This window comes from Peromyscus eremicus, chromosome 3, assembly GCF_949786415.1.
Source record: "Peromyscus eremicus chromosome 3, PerEre_H2_v1, whole genome shotgun sequence".
Taxonomy (NCBI): Eukaryota; Metazoa; Chordata; class Mammalia; order Rodentia; family Cricetidae; genus Peromyscus; species Peromyscus eremicus.
The window spans coordinates 127,011,318-127,030,170 of record NC_081418.1 but is presented as its reverse complement, the minus strand read 5'-3'; the positions used below and the strand labels follow the sequence as shown (position 1 = coordinate 127,030,170).

The 18,853-nt window shown below is 50.1% G+C and overlaps 2 protein-coding genes and 1 non-coding gene across 6 annotated transcripts in view; 2 read left to right on the top strand and 1 right to left on the bottom strand.

The window, feature by feature from the left end:
* The first annotated feature begins 2,163 nt into the window (after positions 1 to 2,163).
* Positions 2,164 to 6,121, top strand: Rpl32 (ribosomal protein L32). Of its 4 annotated transcripts, none has more exons than XM_059256844.1 (5): positions 2,168 to 2,293; positions 2,869 to 2,995; positions 3,126 to 3,226; positions 4,246 to 4,427; positions 5,941 to 6,121. In XM_059256844.1, the coding sequence occupies exons 3-5, from the start codon at positions 3,131 to 3,133 to the stop codon at positions 6,068 to 6,070; spliced, it is 408 nt and encodes a 135-aa protein (XP_059112827.1). In that variant the 5' UTR covers positions 2,168 to 2,293; positions 2,869 to 2,995; positions 3,126 to 3,130; the 3' UTR covers positions 6,071 to 6,121. The 4 variants fall into 4 exon arrangements, with proteins under 4 accessions (XP_059112826.1, XP_059112827.1, XP_059112829.1 ...); XM_059256845.1 differs by lacking the exon at positions 2,168 to 2,293 and adding an exon at positions 2,593 to 2,651; XM_059256843.1 differs by lacking the exon at positions 2,869 to 2,995 and having other exon boundaries at positions 2,164 to 2,293.
* Positions 2,917 to 3,056, top strand: LOC131907554 (small nucleolar RNA SNORA7). Its single transcript, XR_009378457.1, has one exon. It is a non-coding gene; the product is annotated as a small nucleolar RNA SNORA7 (small nucleolar RNA).
* Positions 6,122 to 7,704: 1,583 nt separating the features above from the next.
* Cand2 (cullin associated and neddylation dissociated 2 (putative)) overlaps positions 7,705 to 18,853 on the bottom strand; it is a 29,048-nt gene continuing 17,899 nt past the window's right edge. The window contains exons 11-15 of the mRNA XM_059258420.1: positions 16,123 to 16,218; positions 13,506 to 13,675; positions 11,817 to 11,981; positions 10,059 to 10,166; positions 7,705 to 8,640 (exon numbers count right to left, since the gene is read on the bottom strand). Of these exons, the coding sequence (XP_059114403.1) occupies positions 8,413 to 8,640; positions 10,059 to 10,166; positions 11,817 to 11,981; positions 13,506 to 13,675; positions 16,123 to 16,218 (767 nt within the window). The 3' untranslated portion in view covers positions 7,705 to 8,412. The remainder of the gene's footprint in view (positions 8,641 to 10,058; positions 10,167 to 11,816; positions 11,982 to 13,505; positions 13,676 to 16,122; positions 16,219 to 18,853) is intronic.

The window sequence follows — 18,853 nt, the reverse complement described above, 5'->3', positions numbered from 1 at the left end:
CCTGTAGCCTAGCTTATGTGATTTCCTGCTTAAGGACTGGGAAACTTGAAGGTGTGAGTGTGTAAGACACAGGTTCCCCAGGACCCCTCCCACCTCTCATCCTGGGACATGAGTGCCCACAGAGATGCAACAGACAGAGTGTCCTCTGCAAAATGAGGTAGCAGCATTCTCATCTCCCCATCAGACTGAGGCCCTCAATCCCTGTGGATCTTCAGAAATCAGAGACATACTCTCTGGTTCATGGGCCTTCGTTATGATTCACTCACCTGACTTTCCCTTTGTGAAAGGTACTCTGTAAGCTGCCCTTAGCTGTGCCCTTCCATGATCCACATGCCACTGGACTTCATGCAGCCTGCGGGAAGGGTGGGCAAGCCATAGGCACAGGAGAGCTATGCCTCACCCTGCTGCTTCTAGCTAGCTATCTCAGGCACGACACTTCACTTCCTGGGTCGCCACTCCCCTTTACAGGCAGCACCTCAAGGTGAGTTGGCAGCATTCCTGCTCTCATCCCATCTCACTTCCTGTTGGGGCAAAACATCTTATTCAGCAGCTTCTGTCCCCATCTCCTGGAACCACTGCCGACATCACCAGTGACATCTGTTGTGTTTGAGTTGTAGAGTCAAGGTGGTTTTAATTTTTTTTAAGATTTATTCTTCCAGACAGTTGCCTTTAATCCCAGCACTTAGGAGGCAGAGACAGATGGATCTCTGAGTTCAAGGCCAGCCTGGTCTACAGAGTGAGTTCCAGGACAGTCCAGAGACACAGAGAAACCCTGTCTCTAAAAACCAAAACAATAACAAAAAAAAGATTTATTCTATGTGCTTGGGTGTTTTGCCTGCATGTATGTGTATGTACCACACGCATGCAGTGCCTACAGAAGAGGACATTGGATCCCCGAGGACTGGAGTTACAAGTTTGTGAGGCAACATGTAGGTGCTGGGAACTAAACCCGGGTCTTCTACAAGAGCAGCAAGTGCTCTTAACCACTGAGCCATCTCTCCAGCCCTTGGTATGGTTTTATATCCTCCTAAAATTAGACTTTTAACGATGATCTGAAAAACAAAAGCTAAGCAAAATAAAACAGGAACAATTTTTTTCTTTGATTTTTCGAGACAGGGTTTCTCTGTGAAACAGTCCTGGCTGTCCTGGAACTCACTCTGTAGACAAGGCTGGCCTCAAACTCACAAAGATCCCCCTGCCTCTGCCTCTCAAGTGCTGGGATTAAAGGCGTGCATCACCACCGCCCAGCTACCAGGAACAATTTTAAAGCGAGGCAGCTAAATGGTTGGAAGCATGGATCTTGGAGCCGTGTCTCCCAAATTCACTTCCCATACATAACAAATGAAGGAAAGAACAGAGCCACCGTGTACAACTGTGCCAAGAACATACACTCCCATGGAGAGTTAGCTGTTAGAGCCTCATTTTTTATGTAAAATTGGCCCTCCATAGCCCTAGCTCCACAGGTGCGTTCACAGATTCAACCAACTGAAAAATGAGAACATTCGAAAATAAAACTGCATCTGTATTAAGTACACAGACTTTGTTCATTCGTGTGTGGAGGGGGCGGGACTCACTATGTACCTCTGGCTGGCCTCGAACTCCCTATGGTTTTGAATTAAAAGAGATCAGCCCGCCTCCACCTCCCAAAAGCCTCTCAAGTGCTCGGATTAAAAGGCGTGCGCCACCACTTTTCTTGTCATTTTCTAAGCAATATATCAATCTAGCACTTAATACATTGCCCTAGGTACATACTATACGTAGAGATGATTTAAAACATACGGAAGACGCGGGCAGGCTCTGTAGCACGTCATAGTCCGGGGAGTTTGGACATCAGTATATTCTGATGTCTTAGGACGGTTGCTCAACCACCCCCCAACCCCCCCCCACGGGGAACCCTTCAAAGAAGTACCTGTTTTGCTACCTCCTAGCGACTAGGGGGCGCACGCGGAAGAGAACATATATTAAAAACCGATTGGGCGTCCACTTCGGGCGGAAGTAGATGCCCACCTAGCAGGTCTTAGTTCAGAAGGAATTACAAATTTCCTAAGTAATCCTAAGAGGAAGATACATTTTTAGTTCATTCCAAGATGTTAATGTCTAGTATAGAATACTAGTACACTGTTTCTTTTTTTTTTTTTTCAGCATTTCTTAGGTTCCTTTGGCGGACCCAGAGCCGGAAGTGCTTCACTTTTCCCTTCCAGGACCCGAGGCTCCTTCCCATCCTCCCTCGCGCGCCCCCGCCCCTTCCTTCTTCCTCGGCGCTGCCTGCGAGGTGGCTGCCATCTGTTTAGCGGTGAGTCTGCATCGCCGGCCATCCGTCCGTCTGTGGGTTCGGCGCGGCCCTGTCGCCGGGTGGGAAGGCCTTGGCATCGCCAGGCGGGGAAGCCTCGGCGTCGGACTCCGCGCTGGCGCCGCGGTGGCGAGCGCGCACGGGCCGGGCCTGCTGGCCGCTCGAGCTGCTACGGAGTGCGCCCAGGGCCAGTCGGCGGCCCGGACCGGGTTTGCTGCCGTGCGGACGGTGGACTTGGGATGACGCACGCCGTTTCCCCGTCACTCCCTGGCCGCCGGGTCGCTTGGTAGCGGCAAGGGCCGCCGCTGTCTTGCCTTGGAGGTGCCAGGGAGCAGAGACGCTTGCTGAAGATGTTTGTTGGGTACATAGTGCATGCCCGACCTAGCAGGTTGTCTGGAGGGAACAGAATACCTTTCTGTGGGTGCCCCGAGGCGATCTGGGAGGGACAGCGATGGCGTGTTAGAAGGACAGGGTGGTTTTGCGCAGAACTTAACAACGACCGCTTGGTGGTTGTGAAGCTTTAGTGGGGTGGGATTTGCTGCCCCTTGCCCACTAGAATGTCTTGCTTCGGGTTTTAGGTCGGCTGCTGCCATTCATTTGAGGTTAGAATGGCTGAGGTGACCCCTGACCTCTTGAGATCGCGTCTGGAGAGTGGCTAGTACTCTGCCAGCTTCGGAAGCAGGAGGGAGAACAAGCCTAGCAGAGGTACCCATTCCATTCCCAGTTTGCTCAGTAGCTGGTGATTGGAAGACACTCTGCAACATCACTCAGGCCTTGGACAAGCAACTCCCCCTCCCCGGTTCTTCGATAACGAGGATCTGCCTCTTTTTTGTAGGCATCATGGCTGCCCTCCGGCCTCTGGTGAAGCCCAAGATCGTCAAAAAGAGGACCAAGAAGTTCATCCGGCACCAGTCAGACCGATATGTCAAAATTAAGGTATGTGTGCCAATCCCAGCACTGGGGAGGCAGAGGCAGGCGGATCTCTGAGTTCGAGGCCAGCCTGATCTACAGAGTGAATTCCAGGACAGACTCCGAAGCTACACAGAGAAACCCTGTCTCGGGAAAAAAAAAAGAAATTTAAGTATGTGGTCCTGGGTGGAAGCGAGTGCTGGGGTTAAGTTCTAAGCACACATTTCTGGCGTCACCTGAAGTGACACTTGTTTCCATGTGTAGGAAGGTCAGGAGACTTTCAGGAGCTGATTCTACTTACATCATGTGGGTCGAGGTGATGATGCGTGGGTTGTTACCTTGGCAGCAGGCAGTTCCCTGAGTGCTCCCTGAGCCATCTTTGCAGCCTGACCTTATTTTTTTAAAGATGTATTTATTTCTGTACATATTTTGTGTGGGTGTTTGTCAGCAAACCAGAAGAGGGCATCAGTTGTGAGAGCTGGGAATTGAACTCAGGACCTCTGGAAGAGCAGCCAGTGCACTTTTTAAAATGTATTTATATGTATTGGTGTTCAGCCTGCGTTTACGTCTGTGTGAGATCCACTGGAACTGAGTTGCAGACAGTTGTGAGGTGCTATGTAAGTGCTGGGACTTGAACCCAGGTCCCCTGGAAGAGCAGTCAGTGCTCTTAATTTCTGATCTTAACCTCTGAGCCATCTCTCCAGCCCCCAGGGTGTGTGTTTTATGGGGCACAAAATTTGGGTCTTGAGAACAGCACACAGACCAATCATTGTACTGCACACACGGTCTTGGCTTATTTTGACCCACGTGGGTCTGAATTTGTGGTCAGGTATAGGGAAGGTTTGGTTTGTTGGGAGATTCTACAGCAGAGCCGTGGCCCTGGAACCTTTTAGCTTGTTTGTTTCCTGTTAAAAGCGTATAAAGAAGTAGGAAGATGGTACCTAAGGGTGCCTCTTGTATGGCATGTCCCCTTTGAATTTAGCCCCCTTCCTGCCAAGGAAGAGCTGGCAGTTTGCACAGAGACTAACTTGCCTGTGTGTCTTCAGCGAAACTGGCGGAAACCCAGAGGTATCGACAACAGGGTGCGGAGAAGATTCAAAGGCCAGATCCTCATGCCTAACATTGGTTACGGGAGCAACAAGAAAACCAAGCACATGCTGCCTAGCGGCTTCCGGAAGTTTCTGGTCCACAATGTCAAGGAGCTGGAAGTGCTGCTGATGTGCAACAAGTAAGTTGGGCTCCGGCCTGGTTAGGAGTGTGCCTGCCTCCTGAGGGGCCTGTCGAGGCACCCAGGTAGACATGCGTATGAGGAACCCCGAAGCCATTCTTTGCAGGAGCTTAGAGAGGATGCTTGTTGGGGAGTCCAGTGTTGCCTTGGTTGAGGGGGGCATATAAGTTCAGAAGGTTTGAGAACTGAGACTGGAGAAGAGGGAGGGCCTCACTTGATGCAGTGGGTGTTGGGTGTCCTTTATGGTCCTGTCTGGGACACTGATGTAGTGGTGTGAGACTAGGAGGGGTCTAACCTCGGACCCAAGCAATGCTTGGCTCTGCTGTGGCAAGGGGATTTGCAGAGTGGTGCCAGTATGTAGGAGCTGAGGTAGAGAAAAGGCGGCTGCAGACACAGCTGTAGAGAGGAGGTTGTGGGGTGTACTTGGAGCAAGTTAAAATCCTTGCACGAGATGCTCGGTCAGCTCCATCAAAGCCAAGGCCTCCCAGGAAATGCCCTGACACTGGGTCTAGGTATGAATATGTGGTAGAAACAGGTTTTTTTTCCTTCCTGGTAAATAGTTGGGAAGCTGCATTTATTTTTTTCCCAAGTAAATTAGAGTGATTGAAGGTGTGTCTGTTCTCTGAGGTGGTTGTAATACAGATGGAGGGAGGGAGTCAGTTAGCATGGGTAGTTGATTATGTACAGAAGGCAGGTTGCATTTCTTAGGATTACATCTCAGATGCCTAACAGAGCTGCTTGGCGTGTTGAGCTAAGTCTGCAGGTGCACCTGCCACTGCATTCTGTCTAGGCATTTCCCCTGTGTGACTGAGAAGCAGGGGAAGTTGAAAGGCAGTTACAGAAAGGAAAAAAATACTGAGAAGGAAGTCCTGGATGGAAGAGTTCTGGTGGATGTGTTGGTTATGGATGCGGGTAGCCAGGGACATAGGCTTTATGATCTCAGGGGTAATTGGATCTGTCCCCAGATAAGTGTAGATGCCTCTGTAAAGTGAGGGTCTGTCTGGACTCAGTGTTTGCTGTCCAGCTGCTTTCCTCTTGGGAAAACTCCCTGCTATTCCTCACTCTGCAGTCCTGCTTCTCAAATGGTTTCTCATCAGCTCCATGGCTGGGCTTCATGGTCACCTCCATTACTGGGAATGTGCTCATTAGGACAGTTTGTCAACACTCTGGGGTAACACAATATTTGTTGTTCACTCTACTTGAACTGTTTTTGACAGTGGTTGCACTGGAAGTCTTTGGGCTTCCAAGCCCAAAGAATAATTCCGGGTTGGTCACTCAGGTGTGGGGAAGAACCTCTGAGTCTTGATGTGGGCCCACCACCTCCTGGTAGACTAGTTAGTGTCTTGTCACTACCATAGACCTCTACAGGAGCCTTGGTGCCTTCGGGGCTCATTAAGCCATTTGCCAGAACCCTCTGCCTGACAGTGGAGTGGGAGGCAAGAGACAGGAGTCACTACCTCACTGGTGACCTTTCCTGGCTTGCTCCCTGCTCACTGACATGCTTCTCTTTCAGATCTTACTGTGCTGAGATTGCTCACAACGTTTCCTCCAAGAACCGAAAAGCCATTGTGGAAAGAGCAGCACAGCTGGCCATCAGAGTCACCAATCCCAACGCCAGGCTTCGCAGCGAAGAAAACGAGTAGACGGCTTGCCTCTGTGTTTTATTTGTGTTTAAATAAAACCACAAAAACTGCCGCCTTGGCATTTTCTGCCTTTTTGGAGATTGTCTTTGCTTCTTAGTGGTCCCCGGTGTGTGGGAGCCCATTCTTGGGTTCCTCATGGCTTTACCCAGCAGGTCCTCATAGAGGATGATTAGATCACGGGCCTGAGTGCAGGTGTCTGAGATGGTCTGCACTTGGCTGTGCTGGGGGAGGTGGTCTTTTGCTTCACCCCTTGGCATCTCTATAAAAACCCTGGGGCAGAGACAGTCGGGGCCCCTTGGAAAAGGTTCCAGGCCCTCTCGAGGCTATCCTTTATTTTCTATCTGTCTATCTCCGCAATAAATCCTTCTAATATTTCCTGCTGCTCACACTCAAGAAAACTCTGGGGAACTGTGGGGGTGGTGGGTAAACGCCCCACACCGGTGGAACCTCCAGTTGAGAGGGTCTGTGCACAGGCAGGCATGACTGTGGTTGCCTGAAGTGGTGTGAGGAAGGGGAAAGGACTTGGCCACCGTGGGTCTGCAGCATTGGGAATCCAGAGCGAGTGAAACATGGAAGAGGCCATGAGCACAGGCTAGCCTCTGCTCTCACCGGTCCAGCTGTGAGCATGGCCCAAGACTGAGGAAGCCTGTTTGTGAACAGGGCTCCTGTTTAGCCTCACTCAGGACTGACAGCTACCATGACTGTCTTTGGAGGACTGAGAATTCGTGAAACTGGCAGGTGTAGTTCTGCCACGATGCTACAGGGGCAGTGCTGCATATAATTCAAAACTAGTCAGGTTAATCTGGGTTTTGTTTTAAGGCGATGTTCTGCATGTAGCACAGGCTGGTCTCCAGTCCACTTTTTTTTTTTTTTTCGGGACAGTACAGTTCAGAGGGGTGTAGCAAGTGACCCTCGGTGACTAGACAGAAATGCACCCCAGCCTTTTTTCTGCTGTTGTCATTTTTAGAAATGAGGCTGATCTAGACTAGATTAGATCCTGTAGATTACAAATGCCTCACAGGTCTGGTCAAAATTGAGCTGGGGGAATAGCTCAGTTGAAGGCCTAGTATACATGCACTCCTGTTAATCCCCACAAACAAATTTGTGCAAGAACTGATTACTTTAAGGACTTTTTTTCCCCTTGCTGTAGTCTTGGGATTGAACCTAAAATAGTGTACATGGTAGACAAGTGCTTTACCACTGAGCTATTTTAATTTTGGTTTGCCTGCATGTGCCTTGAAGGCTTCAGATCCCTTGGGACAGGCATTGCTGCTGCCATGAGGGCTGGGAATTGAACCTGGGTCCTATGAAGAGCAGCCTGTGACAGAGCCACCTCTTGCCCTGTTGGTTATAGATATGGTCTTACTAAATTGCTCATCATGACCTTGAACTTGTCATCCTCCCTCAGCCTAAGCAGCTGGGATAACAGGTCTGTGCCTCCTTCAGCCCTGAGTCAACCTGGGAACTGTATTGAAACTAGCTACTATGAATGAGATCATGAAGTTGGGCATAGTGGCGCATACCTGAGGCAGGCAGATCTCCAAATTCAAGGACAGCCTGGTCTACAAAGTGAGTTCCAGCACAGCTAGGGCTGTTGCACAGAGAAACCCTGTCTCAAAAAACAACCAAAAAAATTATGTGAGAATGTCAAATCTGTTCTTTATTCAGATCACAAAACTGGCCTCAGCCGGCCTTTAATCCCAGGCAGAAGCAGACGGGTCTCTGTAGGCCAGCCTGGTCTACAGAGCGAGTTCCACAACAGCCTGGCTACACAGAAACGCTGCTGGGGGGGTTGGGGAGAAGAGGTGGTTCTGGCCTGTTATTTAGACTTGGATTTTCAGTACTGACCACTACACACCTTGGGAAGAATACAAACTGTTACACGCCTTGGTGATGAGGTTAGAGATGTTTCACACGACAGGCCCAAGCCTGTCTAGTGATCCATACCATCTTCCCTGGAAACAATTCTTAGAAATGAGGCATTCTGAGTGTTAGGAAGTATAAACTGGGTCTCCTGGGCCCGGGTCCAGAGCTTGCCTGGGCTCTACACAGCCCTACCCTTGGCCAGGGTGCTGATTTCTGACATTTGGAGTCCAGAGTAAATGAAGTAGGAAGACAAATCCTACAATCCAATGCTGGCTTCTAAAGTGGAGAGAAGCAGTGTAAAGGTGGTGGACCATTACCCCATCTCTGAATGACTGTCCTGAGTTAATGCGCCCAGCTCTGGCACTGGGGCTGAGGCCTGTGAGTAGGAGCCCTAACAAAGGCACTGAGGCTGACTGGGAAGGGCAGGAGAGGCCACGGCCTATGGGGGTGGGAGAGGAGGCTCATTTTGGGGACAGCTAACTGAGTTCCATAGGATCCATGCTGGGACCAGAGGCTGAGTCTTTCTGGATGCTCTCGAAGAGGGTGGTGAGTTCTGGGTTGGATCGGATCTGGGTAGAGAAATCAGCCATACTGGGGCTCTTCCGTACCTCAGGGTTGGTCAGCAGGGCAGCCACTGCCCGCATTGCTGAGCGCTTCAACTCATCCTGCTTCTCCAGCTCCTGCTTCACAGAACCAGCCTTGACCTGCAGAGGGAGACAGTGTCCTTACTGAGCCTATGTTACCCATTTCAAACATACAGGGTTCAGATTAATGAAGGCCTAATTTCAATCTGATTCACATCAGGTTTCATTTTTTTCTGCTAATGTGTTGCTGTGTGAAAAATCACAACTTTGGGGCTGGGTATGTGGCTCAGTTGGCAGAGTGCTTTGCCTGGCATGCACAAAGCCCTGGGTTTGATGAAGGGGACCTGCCTCAGCACCATGTAAATCTGGTGTAGTTGGACATAGCTGGTAATCCCAACATTTGGGGGTGGGGGCAGAAGGACCAGAAATTCAAGTTATCTTTGACCCTGTTGAGTCCAAGGCCAGGAGTGACTGTCTTCTCTCCCCTCCCCCACCCACACAAAGAAAATGAAAAAATAACTTGGCACAGGCCTATAGTTTCAGCCACATGGAAGGCAGGAGGGGAGGAAGGAATCACTTTGAAGTCTACCTAGGGATCACAGAATTTTTTTTTTTTTTTTTTTTTAAGAAAACCAAGACACTACTCTGAGTTTCTCCTTAAGACTGAAATTCTTGGCCCTCTTTCTGGCTAAATCTTATCCTTCCAAAACTCAAATGGGGGTTGGGGGGGGGGGAGATGGTTCAGTTTGCAAAGTAGTTGCTGTACAAACTTGCGGACCTGAGTTGAGATCCACGTAAGAGCTGGGCATGGAGCCGGGCAGCGGTGGCGCACGCCTTTAATCCCAGCACTGGGGAGGCAGAGGAAGGTGGATCTCAAGTTAGAGGCCAGCCCAGTCTACAGAGTTCTAGGACAGCCAGGGCTACAAAGTGAAACTGTATGAGAAAAAAAAAAAAACACGTGGCGAAATCAAGGAAGACAACTGAAGTCAACCTCTGGCCTTTAGACACACAACACACGTGCAATACACATAAACAAGTCACACACACTCACAAGTTCTTTTGTGCAACAGATCTTCATTGGGACCCTGAGCATGCCCAGGCTGTTCCCAACACTACAACTTTCCATGACACCTTCACCCCAGATTCCCCTCAAGACCTTGAGACACTCCCTGTAAGCAGTGGCTCTGCCCTGAAGCAGCCAATCAATCAATCAATCAATCAATCAATCAAATCAAATCAATCATTTACAGGAGTCAGGCCCAGCTCCCCAGCTGGGATCTGCAAAGACTAAGTAGAGAACCAGCATGCACAGCATTGTACCCTGGGTCCTCTCACAGCCCAGCAACCAGGAGGTTTTTAATGAAGGAATCTCTCAGCCTGTGACACTGTATAGCCCTGGGCAACAGAACATTCTAGGGCAACAGGATGATGGAAGCAGCTAGCACACCACCGCAGTGCACATGGTACAGTGAGGAGTGACTAGACCTGCCAGGCATTCCAGGGCCCAGGCAGGGCAGGGCGGGCGGGGCAGGGCATACCTTGGCAATACAGGTGGCTTTGAGTGGCTCGATGAGCCGGTCTACCCTTTGCAGGACAGGTGCAGGACAAAGGGTGGCCAGCCGGGCCAGCATGATGAAGGTCAGCATCTGCCAAAGGAAGCAGATGGAACTCTTGGTGAAATAGCCCCCAGACAGAGCAGCAGGCCCAAGGGAAGTACAGGCTTGCACCCCACAGACCCACCCTCAAGTCCTTCCAGGACCCTGCCTAAGGCTCCCGCCTCCCTCCCGGGTCTCAGTTTCCTACTATAGAAGATGTAAACGGTGATGCTGAATCTTGCCAGTCACTCTTAGCTGTGTGAGGATGGCTGGGTACCAGAAGACAGAGCAGGGGCAGGTCCCGTGCTCACAAGCCTCTAGCATAGGCCTGAGAAGGAACACAGCAGCTCCTCAGCTCCCACTGACACTGCTTGGATATGCTTCATTTAGATATGGCCTGAGTGTGTACCACAAAAGCCCCTGTGCTGGAAGCTCGATCCTCACTACAGCATGGCTGAGAAGTGATGGAACCTTCAGCAGGAGGTGGCCAGGCTACTGGAGGCAGTACTGTCGGAAGGAGTTAGTTTAGGTCTCAGAGGACCTGGGTTCTCCCAAAAGTGAATGATAAAATGAACATGCCTCATGCCTGACTCTACCACGTGAACACTTGGGCAGGTGCCTGACCTTGTGACATGACCAGAGCCAAGCAGCTGCCAATACCAGGCTCTGAGCCTCCTTTTTTTAAGAATACCCAGCCTGCCTGGCGGTGGTGGCACACGCCTTTAATCCCAGCACTCGGGAGGCAAAGCCAGGCGGATCTCTGTGAGTTCAAGGCCAGCCTGGTCTACTGAGAGAGATCCAGGAAAGGCATAAAGCTACAAAGAGAAACCCTGTCTCGGAAAAACCAAAAAAAAAAAAAAAAAAAAAAAAAAAAAAGAATACCCAGCCACAGCTTTTTTTTTTTTTCCCTTTTTTTTTTTTTTTTAAAAGCAACAGAAAATAGTCGAGGTGTGGTGGCGCACACCTTTGATCCCAGCACTTGGGAGGCAGAGGCAGGCGGATCTCTGTGAGTTCGAGGCCAGCCTGGTCTACAGAGGGAGTTCCAGGACAGCCAGAGCTACACAATGAGACCCTGCTGTCTTGGGGGAAAGAAAAAACAAACAAACAAAAAACCAACAACAAAACAAGTAATAAGAACCAGAAAACAGGGGCTGGAGAGATGGCTCAGAGGTTAAGAGCACTGGCTGTTCCTCCAGAGGACCTGAGTTCAATTCCCAGCACCCACATGGTGGCTCACAACCATCTATAATGAGATCTGATGCCTTCTTCCGGCTTGCAGACATACATGGAGGCAGACCACTGTATACATAATGAATAAATCTTTAAAAAAAAAAAAAAAAGAACCAGAAAACAGACTGGTACACTGGAAATCTGGGAATTCACCCTGCATTATGGTTTGTTTTCAAAATAACTATTTTTTTATGTAAACTCTCTTGATGTTTAAATGTTGATAATTAAAACAAATTAATACAAAGCAAAAATGGCCAAAGCAAAAATTTCAACACTAGTAGATTTGGAGCTAATGTGACCAGAGTGCACACCCTGAGAGAAATCTAAAACCTGGTTCCTTGTTCTTGACAGAAAGTGGCCCAGCTGCTCTCATGGGGCACCAGGAGGAGGGACAAACAGCAGGGATTAGCCTAACGGTGCCTGGCTCCCCTGGCTCTGAGCTGGGTCTGCATCTGGCAGGGCACATCTTACTCGGATGTCATAGTGGTCCTTCAGCCCATCCTCCACGTGGTTCAGAAACTCGCAGATGTCCAGCTGGCCCAGGCAGCTCTCCAGCAGCGAGTACATGCACTCGAAGGCTGCCTTCCTCACGTCTAGCCCATCATCTACTGTATGCTTGAAGGGCCCCATCTCCACCTGCAGAAAGGAAGGACACAGAAGTTTGGGGATGCGAAGCTCCTCCCTAGTTTCTGCAACTCACCCCACCTGCTCAGCATTGCATCTTGGCCCCAAGTCACACTCTCAAGCTTCACAAATCAGCTCAGCTTGCAACATCCTTTCTCCCAACTGTCGTACCTGCTGAGCAGGCAGAGAGTCAGGCCCTGGGGGGCGTGCGTATGTGTGTAGGACCTTGTGCACACCGAGCACATGTTCTACAACTGAGCTGCAACCTTTGCCTGATGGATGACATCTTACTCAGTACTAAAGCCACCTTAGGAAGGTCTGGGGATAAGGCTCAGAGTAGAGTGCTTGCCTAGCACACAGAGACCCAGGTTTGATCTCCAGCACTGAATAAACCCAGATGATGGCACACATCTGCGACCCCAGCACTCAGGAGGTGGAAGCAAAAGCAGAAGTCCAGAGTCATTCTCAGCCTAGGCTTAATCAGATTCTGTCTCCAGAACGAAGTGAAAACCTTAGGAAGAAGGTGCTGCTAACAACCCCATCAACAAAAAAGGAGCCCAGGTCCAGAGGGGTGACTGACATGCTCCAAGACACACAGCTGGTAAGTGGCAGGACCAGACTCAAAGAACCAAGTCCTCTGAAGCTTTTAATCACGAGATCTGGCTTCTGACAGGAAAGTGGTGCTGTCTCAAAACCCAACTGAAATGCCCTTCTTTTGGAAAATGCCTCCGACCCCTCTCAAGAGCACTGCTTCCTTCTCGGACCTCCACGGGGGGCTATGGGATGACTTGGCTGTCAGTCACCTCAACCCCCTACCCCTTTAGCTTTCTCCACCAGTCTGGTCCTCATAACCCCCTCTCCTGGAGGCCGAGCAGAGCACCACGTTGGCAGAAGCCAAGTACAGTGGAGCTGTCTGAGTCCTGGAACTTGAGACTCTGGCGGAGTGACAACAGTTGCTGACATCACAACTCAGTAATCCGACATGCTTGAGACTTGAGGTTCAGGAATTTGAGTTTGTTTGGGTTATGGATTTTAGAACGTTTGCACATTCAAAGAGACATCTTGCAGAAGGGAACCACGTCTAATACAGAATCCATTTATGTCTAGTAAGTCCCTTCTTCATACGCCTGCAGACAGTTTCAGATAACAGTATTTGTAGGTGCCTACATTTTAACTGGGACCTGTCACACAGGAGGTCACAAGTGGCAGTACATTTGGGGACTAGGATGCTCACATTGAACATGTGCCACTAAGCACCAGAGCTGCCCCAAGTGCTTAGGGCACGTTCCTGTGGGACAGGCATGGTGGCTGTCCTCACTTAGCTCCAGGGGAAACCGAAGCTCAGGGGGCATTGGGTTGTCCTGTCTGGGTCACAGCTGGGGAGTGCAGGGGCATGACATGCCTGGGCCATGTGGCCCTGGTGTCTGTGTGAGCTTCATCCCAGTCCTCAGTGAGCCTTGCTAGTGAGGCTCAGGAGACTCAAGGGGACAGCTAACAGGGGGCTAGGTCATGCCAGGTGCCCATGCTGCTCCGTACCTCTCGGATGAGGTCCCGGCGGATCTTGGTCTCCTGGTAGAGGAGGGGTAGGATGTCATCCAACAGGTCCCGGACCAATGACGGTTTATTGTGCACAGCTGAGTTGAAGAAAGTGAGTGTGGCCCGGCGCACGTTCAGGTCTGGGTCCTGCAGGCTTTCCATGAACTCTGCTGCAGAGGGACAAAGGAGGATGTGGAAGTAGGACACAAAGCCACCTGTATGCTGTACCCTGGTGACCCTGACACTGAGAATCATGCAGGTTGAAGGGCAACACAGCCTGAACATCTACCTAAGCCAGACACAAACACCCTCACAGTCCACATAAGAATGCTGGGCTTCCCACTAACTGTGGACTTGGGGAGCCTTGCCCTCTTAGCAGGGTTTTTAGGACTAAGACATGATAGCAGCTCGAAGCACAGGGCTGAGGGTTGGCACAGAAGGACTGTTTTGTCTTAAGACAGGTCCTTGCTGAATAGCTCCAGTTCTGTGATCTTCCTGCCTGAGCCTCTTGAGTGCAGGGTGATAGGTGAGTGCCACCTAGAGGACAGGGTCTGAAGTGCTAAGCTGACATGGCTACAGGAGCTTAGAGGACTCCACAGCTCCTCTGAGCAGGCCTTTTGCAGAGGTTTAACTGGGGAATTTGGACCACGTTTTATTTATTTGGGCTAGTGCTGAGGATGGAACCCAGGGCCTTTGCACATGCTGAGCACATGTGCTACTACTGAGCTGCATCCTCATCCAGAAAAATAAGAGTACAGAAACCTGACAGGCTCCACTGCGGCCACGTGACCCGAGTGAAACTCACCAGCCACTGGGCATGCTGCTGTCATGTGACCCCTGATATACCCCACTGGAAGGAACTGCTGTCTTCCAGCAGAGCAGGACTCAACAACACTGGGACCTGGGGCCCTTCCCATGATGCTATGCTAGCTCCTCAGGTCCTGCTTCTGTGAGAATACAGCCTAGGAATCTGATAAGTCTGAACCCTTTCTTGGGACTCAGTTTCCTCATTTATAAAATGAAACCAATGTCCTTTATTATGCTGGAGCTATGAAAATTAACTGATGTGTTTTTTATCCAAGGGCATCACATGGTATCCAACTCCAGGAGCTCAAAAACTGAGGATCAAACATGCTAAAGGTAGTGGGCGCGCCCGTGATCCCGGCACTAAAGGTAGTGGGCGCGCCCGTGATCCCGGCACTAAAGGTAGTGGGCGTGCCCTGTGATCCCGGCACTAAAGGTAGTGGGCGTGCCCTGTGATCCCGGCACTAAAGGTAGTGGGCGCGCCCGTGATCCCGGCACTAAAGGTAGTGGGCGTGCCCTGTGATCCCGGCACTAAAGGTAGTGGGCGTGCCCGTGATGGGCACTTGGGAGATAAAGGCAGGATCAGGAGTTCAAGGTCATCCTCAGCTATTATATAATGAGTTTGAGTCCAGCATGGGCTATACAGATTCAGTCTGTAAAACAAACCAGCCTGAGTTTGGTTCCTGGCATCCATGTAGCTCACAATCATCCATAACTTCAGTTCCAGGGGATCCAATGCTCTCTTCTGATCTCTACAGGCACCAGGCACACACATGGTGCATAGACATGTACAAGTGAAACACTAATACACATAAAACAAATCAATATTAAACACACACACACACACACACACACACACACACACACACACCCCAAACCACAATAAGGCAAAACTGAAAGCCAGGCAGCAGTGGCGGCACATGCCTTTAATCTTAGCATACACCTTTCATCTCTGAGTTCTACAGATCGAGTTCCAAGACAGGCTCCAAAAGCTACACAGAGAAACTCTGTCTTGAAAAAACAAAAAAACAAAACAAACAAACAAACAAAAAACAAAAAACCCAACAGAGACACCACTGGTGGGCCCCTGGCCACGCAGCCACAGCAGCTCATCAAGGCTGGAAATCTGGTGCGGCCATCCAGGTCAGGCCATGAGGTGACTGAGACAAGGATACAGTCTCTACTCAAAAGTGGTCATACCACTGGCCCTCTGGTCTGCCCAGCGCCCTGGCATGTGGGTCAGCACCCTATTTGATAGCTGAGATGGAAATGGCCTGCCCACACAAGTCCGTCTTCACAGCCAAGGCTCCCTCTACATTCCATGGGGCTGCCTACTGGGTGAGGAGGGCTGAGGGTCTGCTGTGGCCCCTGAGAAGATGCAGGTGCTGGGCTCTGAAGGCAAGAAGCCTGGTCCTGCAGGAGGTTCCGAGGGAGGGCCTGGCGTACCCCACCAAGGTTCCTCCCGCACAGGCACCCTCAGACTTGTTCACGTGGGCTCACCAGCTCAGACTTATTTTTCATCCTCAGAGCCTGTGCGTTTCCACGAAAACCTTTTCCAGAACTTCTCATACCCGTTTGACAGAGGGGAAGCAAGGCTCATCTGTAAGAAGGGGCATGCTAGGCCTGCCAGAGCCTTGGTGGTGACAAAAGGGTCTGAAGGCAGATCCTCACTCAAGAGTCTGCCCTGCTGCCTATCACAGAGTTGCTCTGGAGTCTCTGCCACCCTTGGCTCATTTGTAAGACATCCTACCAAACTCCAGACCCAGGGCGAAGGGTACCAGCTTCAGCCAAGACAGGGACCAGGGACACATACCAATGTAGCTCTTCAGGAGGGGGTCGATGGGGTGTGGCTGGTCTGAGATGAGGAACTTGACTGCAGTGATGACCGTGCTCCGGGTGTATGGCTTACCTGCAAGAGGAGAGGCGACAGTGTGGGCAGGGGTCAGTCAACCTGCAGGCCTGCAGGAGCCAAACATAGTAGCCCCTCTCCCTACTTGAGAAACAACCTCCTCCAGGAAGTCCATGGATTCCGTCCTGTGGAGCCCTCCATCTGCCCAGTTCTTCTGCGGCTAGAGAGGGTGGGTGGGTCTTGACACCACCCTGCAGGTGCTAACACAGCACTAGGACCTGGGCAAGTCGTGCCTCCAGCTGAGACCACACTGCATCTTCCTGATAGCCTCTCCATTCAAACTCACATAATAATGAAATATTAATCAAAATAATGAAGCTGACGTGGTAGTGCTGACCTGTTATACAAAAGACCCAGGAGTACCTTCAGGAGTCAGCCTGGGCTACAAAGTCAGTCCCTGTCTCAAAACCAAACAGAATTATGAAGAAGGACTATTGGTCTGTGCCTCACACAGGAAAGAAGGACTCAGAGAGGCCAAGCTCACATTTAAGGCCACACAGCAGAAGCCAGAGGAGTTTTTGTCAGGGCGGAGGCCAGTGGGATTCCCACAGCACTCAAGTCCCCTAAGCATGATGTCACCAAGGACTCACTTTATTTCACTTTGTTGCTGACTTTAAAGGAGCTGGAGAAATGAAGGGCTCACACAGATCCCTACGGATGGAGGGTAATGTCAGGGCACGGCTCACATACCTCCAGCTTGGTCCCCAGCTGCAAACTGGTGTGATCTCTGGGACTGGGGCCTAGCTGGCAGAAGTAGGCTGCTGATGGTAAGCCTGGACGGCTACGTTTGACTTTGAAACCAGCCTAACTGTTCTCCTGATCCATCAAGATGTGAACTAGCCACGCTGCAAGCTCCTGAGGCCATGACTCTCACGCCATGGCTGACTGCCCCCCTAACTGGGACCCTCTCTAAAGTCAGGTCCATTACTATTTTGTCACAGCAGTGAGGAAAGTAACTACTACAGCTCATGTCCACAGAAGGGATTATGGAAATGACATCAATGGTTTCATTTTGATGACGATGATGTTTTTAAAGATAGGGTCTCTCTATGTAGCCCTGAACTCAATATGTAGACCAGGCTGGCCTATATTTCAGAGATCCTCCCGTCTCTGCCTCCTGAGTGCCAGGATCAAGGTGTACACTACCATTCCACTCTATTTCACTTTTGTGTGAGTCGCCAGGAATGGAACCCAGGGCCTCATGCATCACCGGCAAACACCCCACCACCAAGTGACAGCTACGGACGGCCCCAGCCCCTCCTTTCTTTGGAGTCCAAGTCTCACTAAATTGCACAGGAAGGCCTTCAACTTCCGTAAGCAGGTAGGTCTTGAAGTCATAATTCTGCCTCAGCCTCCCAAGTAGCTAGGACATATTCCTAGTTATAGAGTTATAGATTTATGATCCCATATGCCTAATGCCATCATGAAACTTTAAATTGTACTTTACCCCTCAGTATCTTCAGAGGACAGGATCCAGGATCTCTCTGGAGACTAAGCCCAGGACCCCAAGCCGCTTCCACAAAACAGCATGGTGTCTACACAGAACCTAGGCACACCCTCCCACATCCTTCAATGTTGACATTAAACATGTCAACAGTAGTTAATCTACACTGTCTAGGAAAAAGGGGCTTTCAAGATGGCTCTTGCTATAAAGGCACTGTTACTAAGCCTGATGACCTGAGTTCAATCCTTGGGATCCACATGACAGGAGAGAACTCCCATAAGTTGTCCTGTGACCTCTATACGCACGCCATGGCAATGTGCGTGCATGCACACACACTCCAATGTCATTTTAAAAAAAAAAAAGAGGCCGGGCGGTGGTGGCGCACGCCTTTAATCCCAGCACTTGGGAGGCAGAGGCAGGCGGATCTTTGTGAGTTCGAGGCCAGCCTGGTCTACAGAGCGAGATCCAGGACAGGCGCAAAGCTACACAGAGAAACCCTGTCTCCAAAAAAACCAAAAAAAAAAAAAAAAAAAAAAAAAAAAAAAAAAAAAAAAAAAAAAAGAAATAAGCCGGGCGGTGGTGGCGCACGCCTTTAATCCCAGCACTCGGGAGGCAGAGCCAGGCGGATCTCTGTGAGTTCGAGGCCAGCCTGGGCTACCAAGTGAGTTCCAGGAAAGGCACAAAACTACACAGAGAAACCCTGTCTCGAAAAACCGAAAAAAAAAAAAAAAAAAAAGAAAAAAAAAAAGAAATAAAACCAAGAAAATTTTGCACACATTCAGTACAGACACAATATTTTCTTGGGATATTTTTGATCCAGGTGAGTTGAATCTATGATGCAGACCCCTTGGGTGAGAGGTCTGTTTGAGGTAGGGGCCTATCAAAAAACCTTGGGCTGGAGATGGCTCAGCAGTTAAAAGCACTGGCCCCTCTTACAGAGGACCTGGGGTTTGTTTCCAAGCACCCACATGGCAGTTCACAGCTCTCTATAAGCCCAGTTCCAGGGCATCTGATGGCCTTTTTTGGCCTCTGAGGGCACTGCATGTATATTCGCATACATATATATATGCAGACAAAACACCCATACACATAAAATAAATCTTGAAGAAAAACAAAACAAAACAAAACAAAACAAAACAAAACAAAACAAAACAAAACAAAAGACCTTGTCCCTCTATCCCAGAGACCATG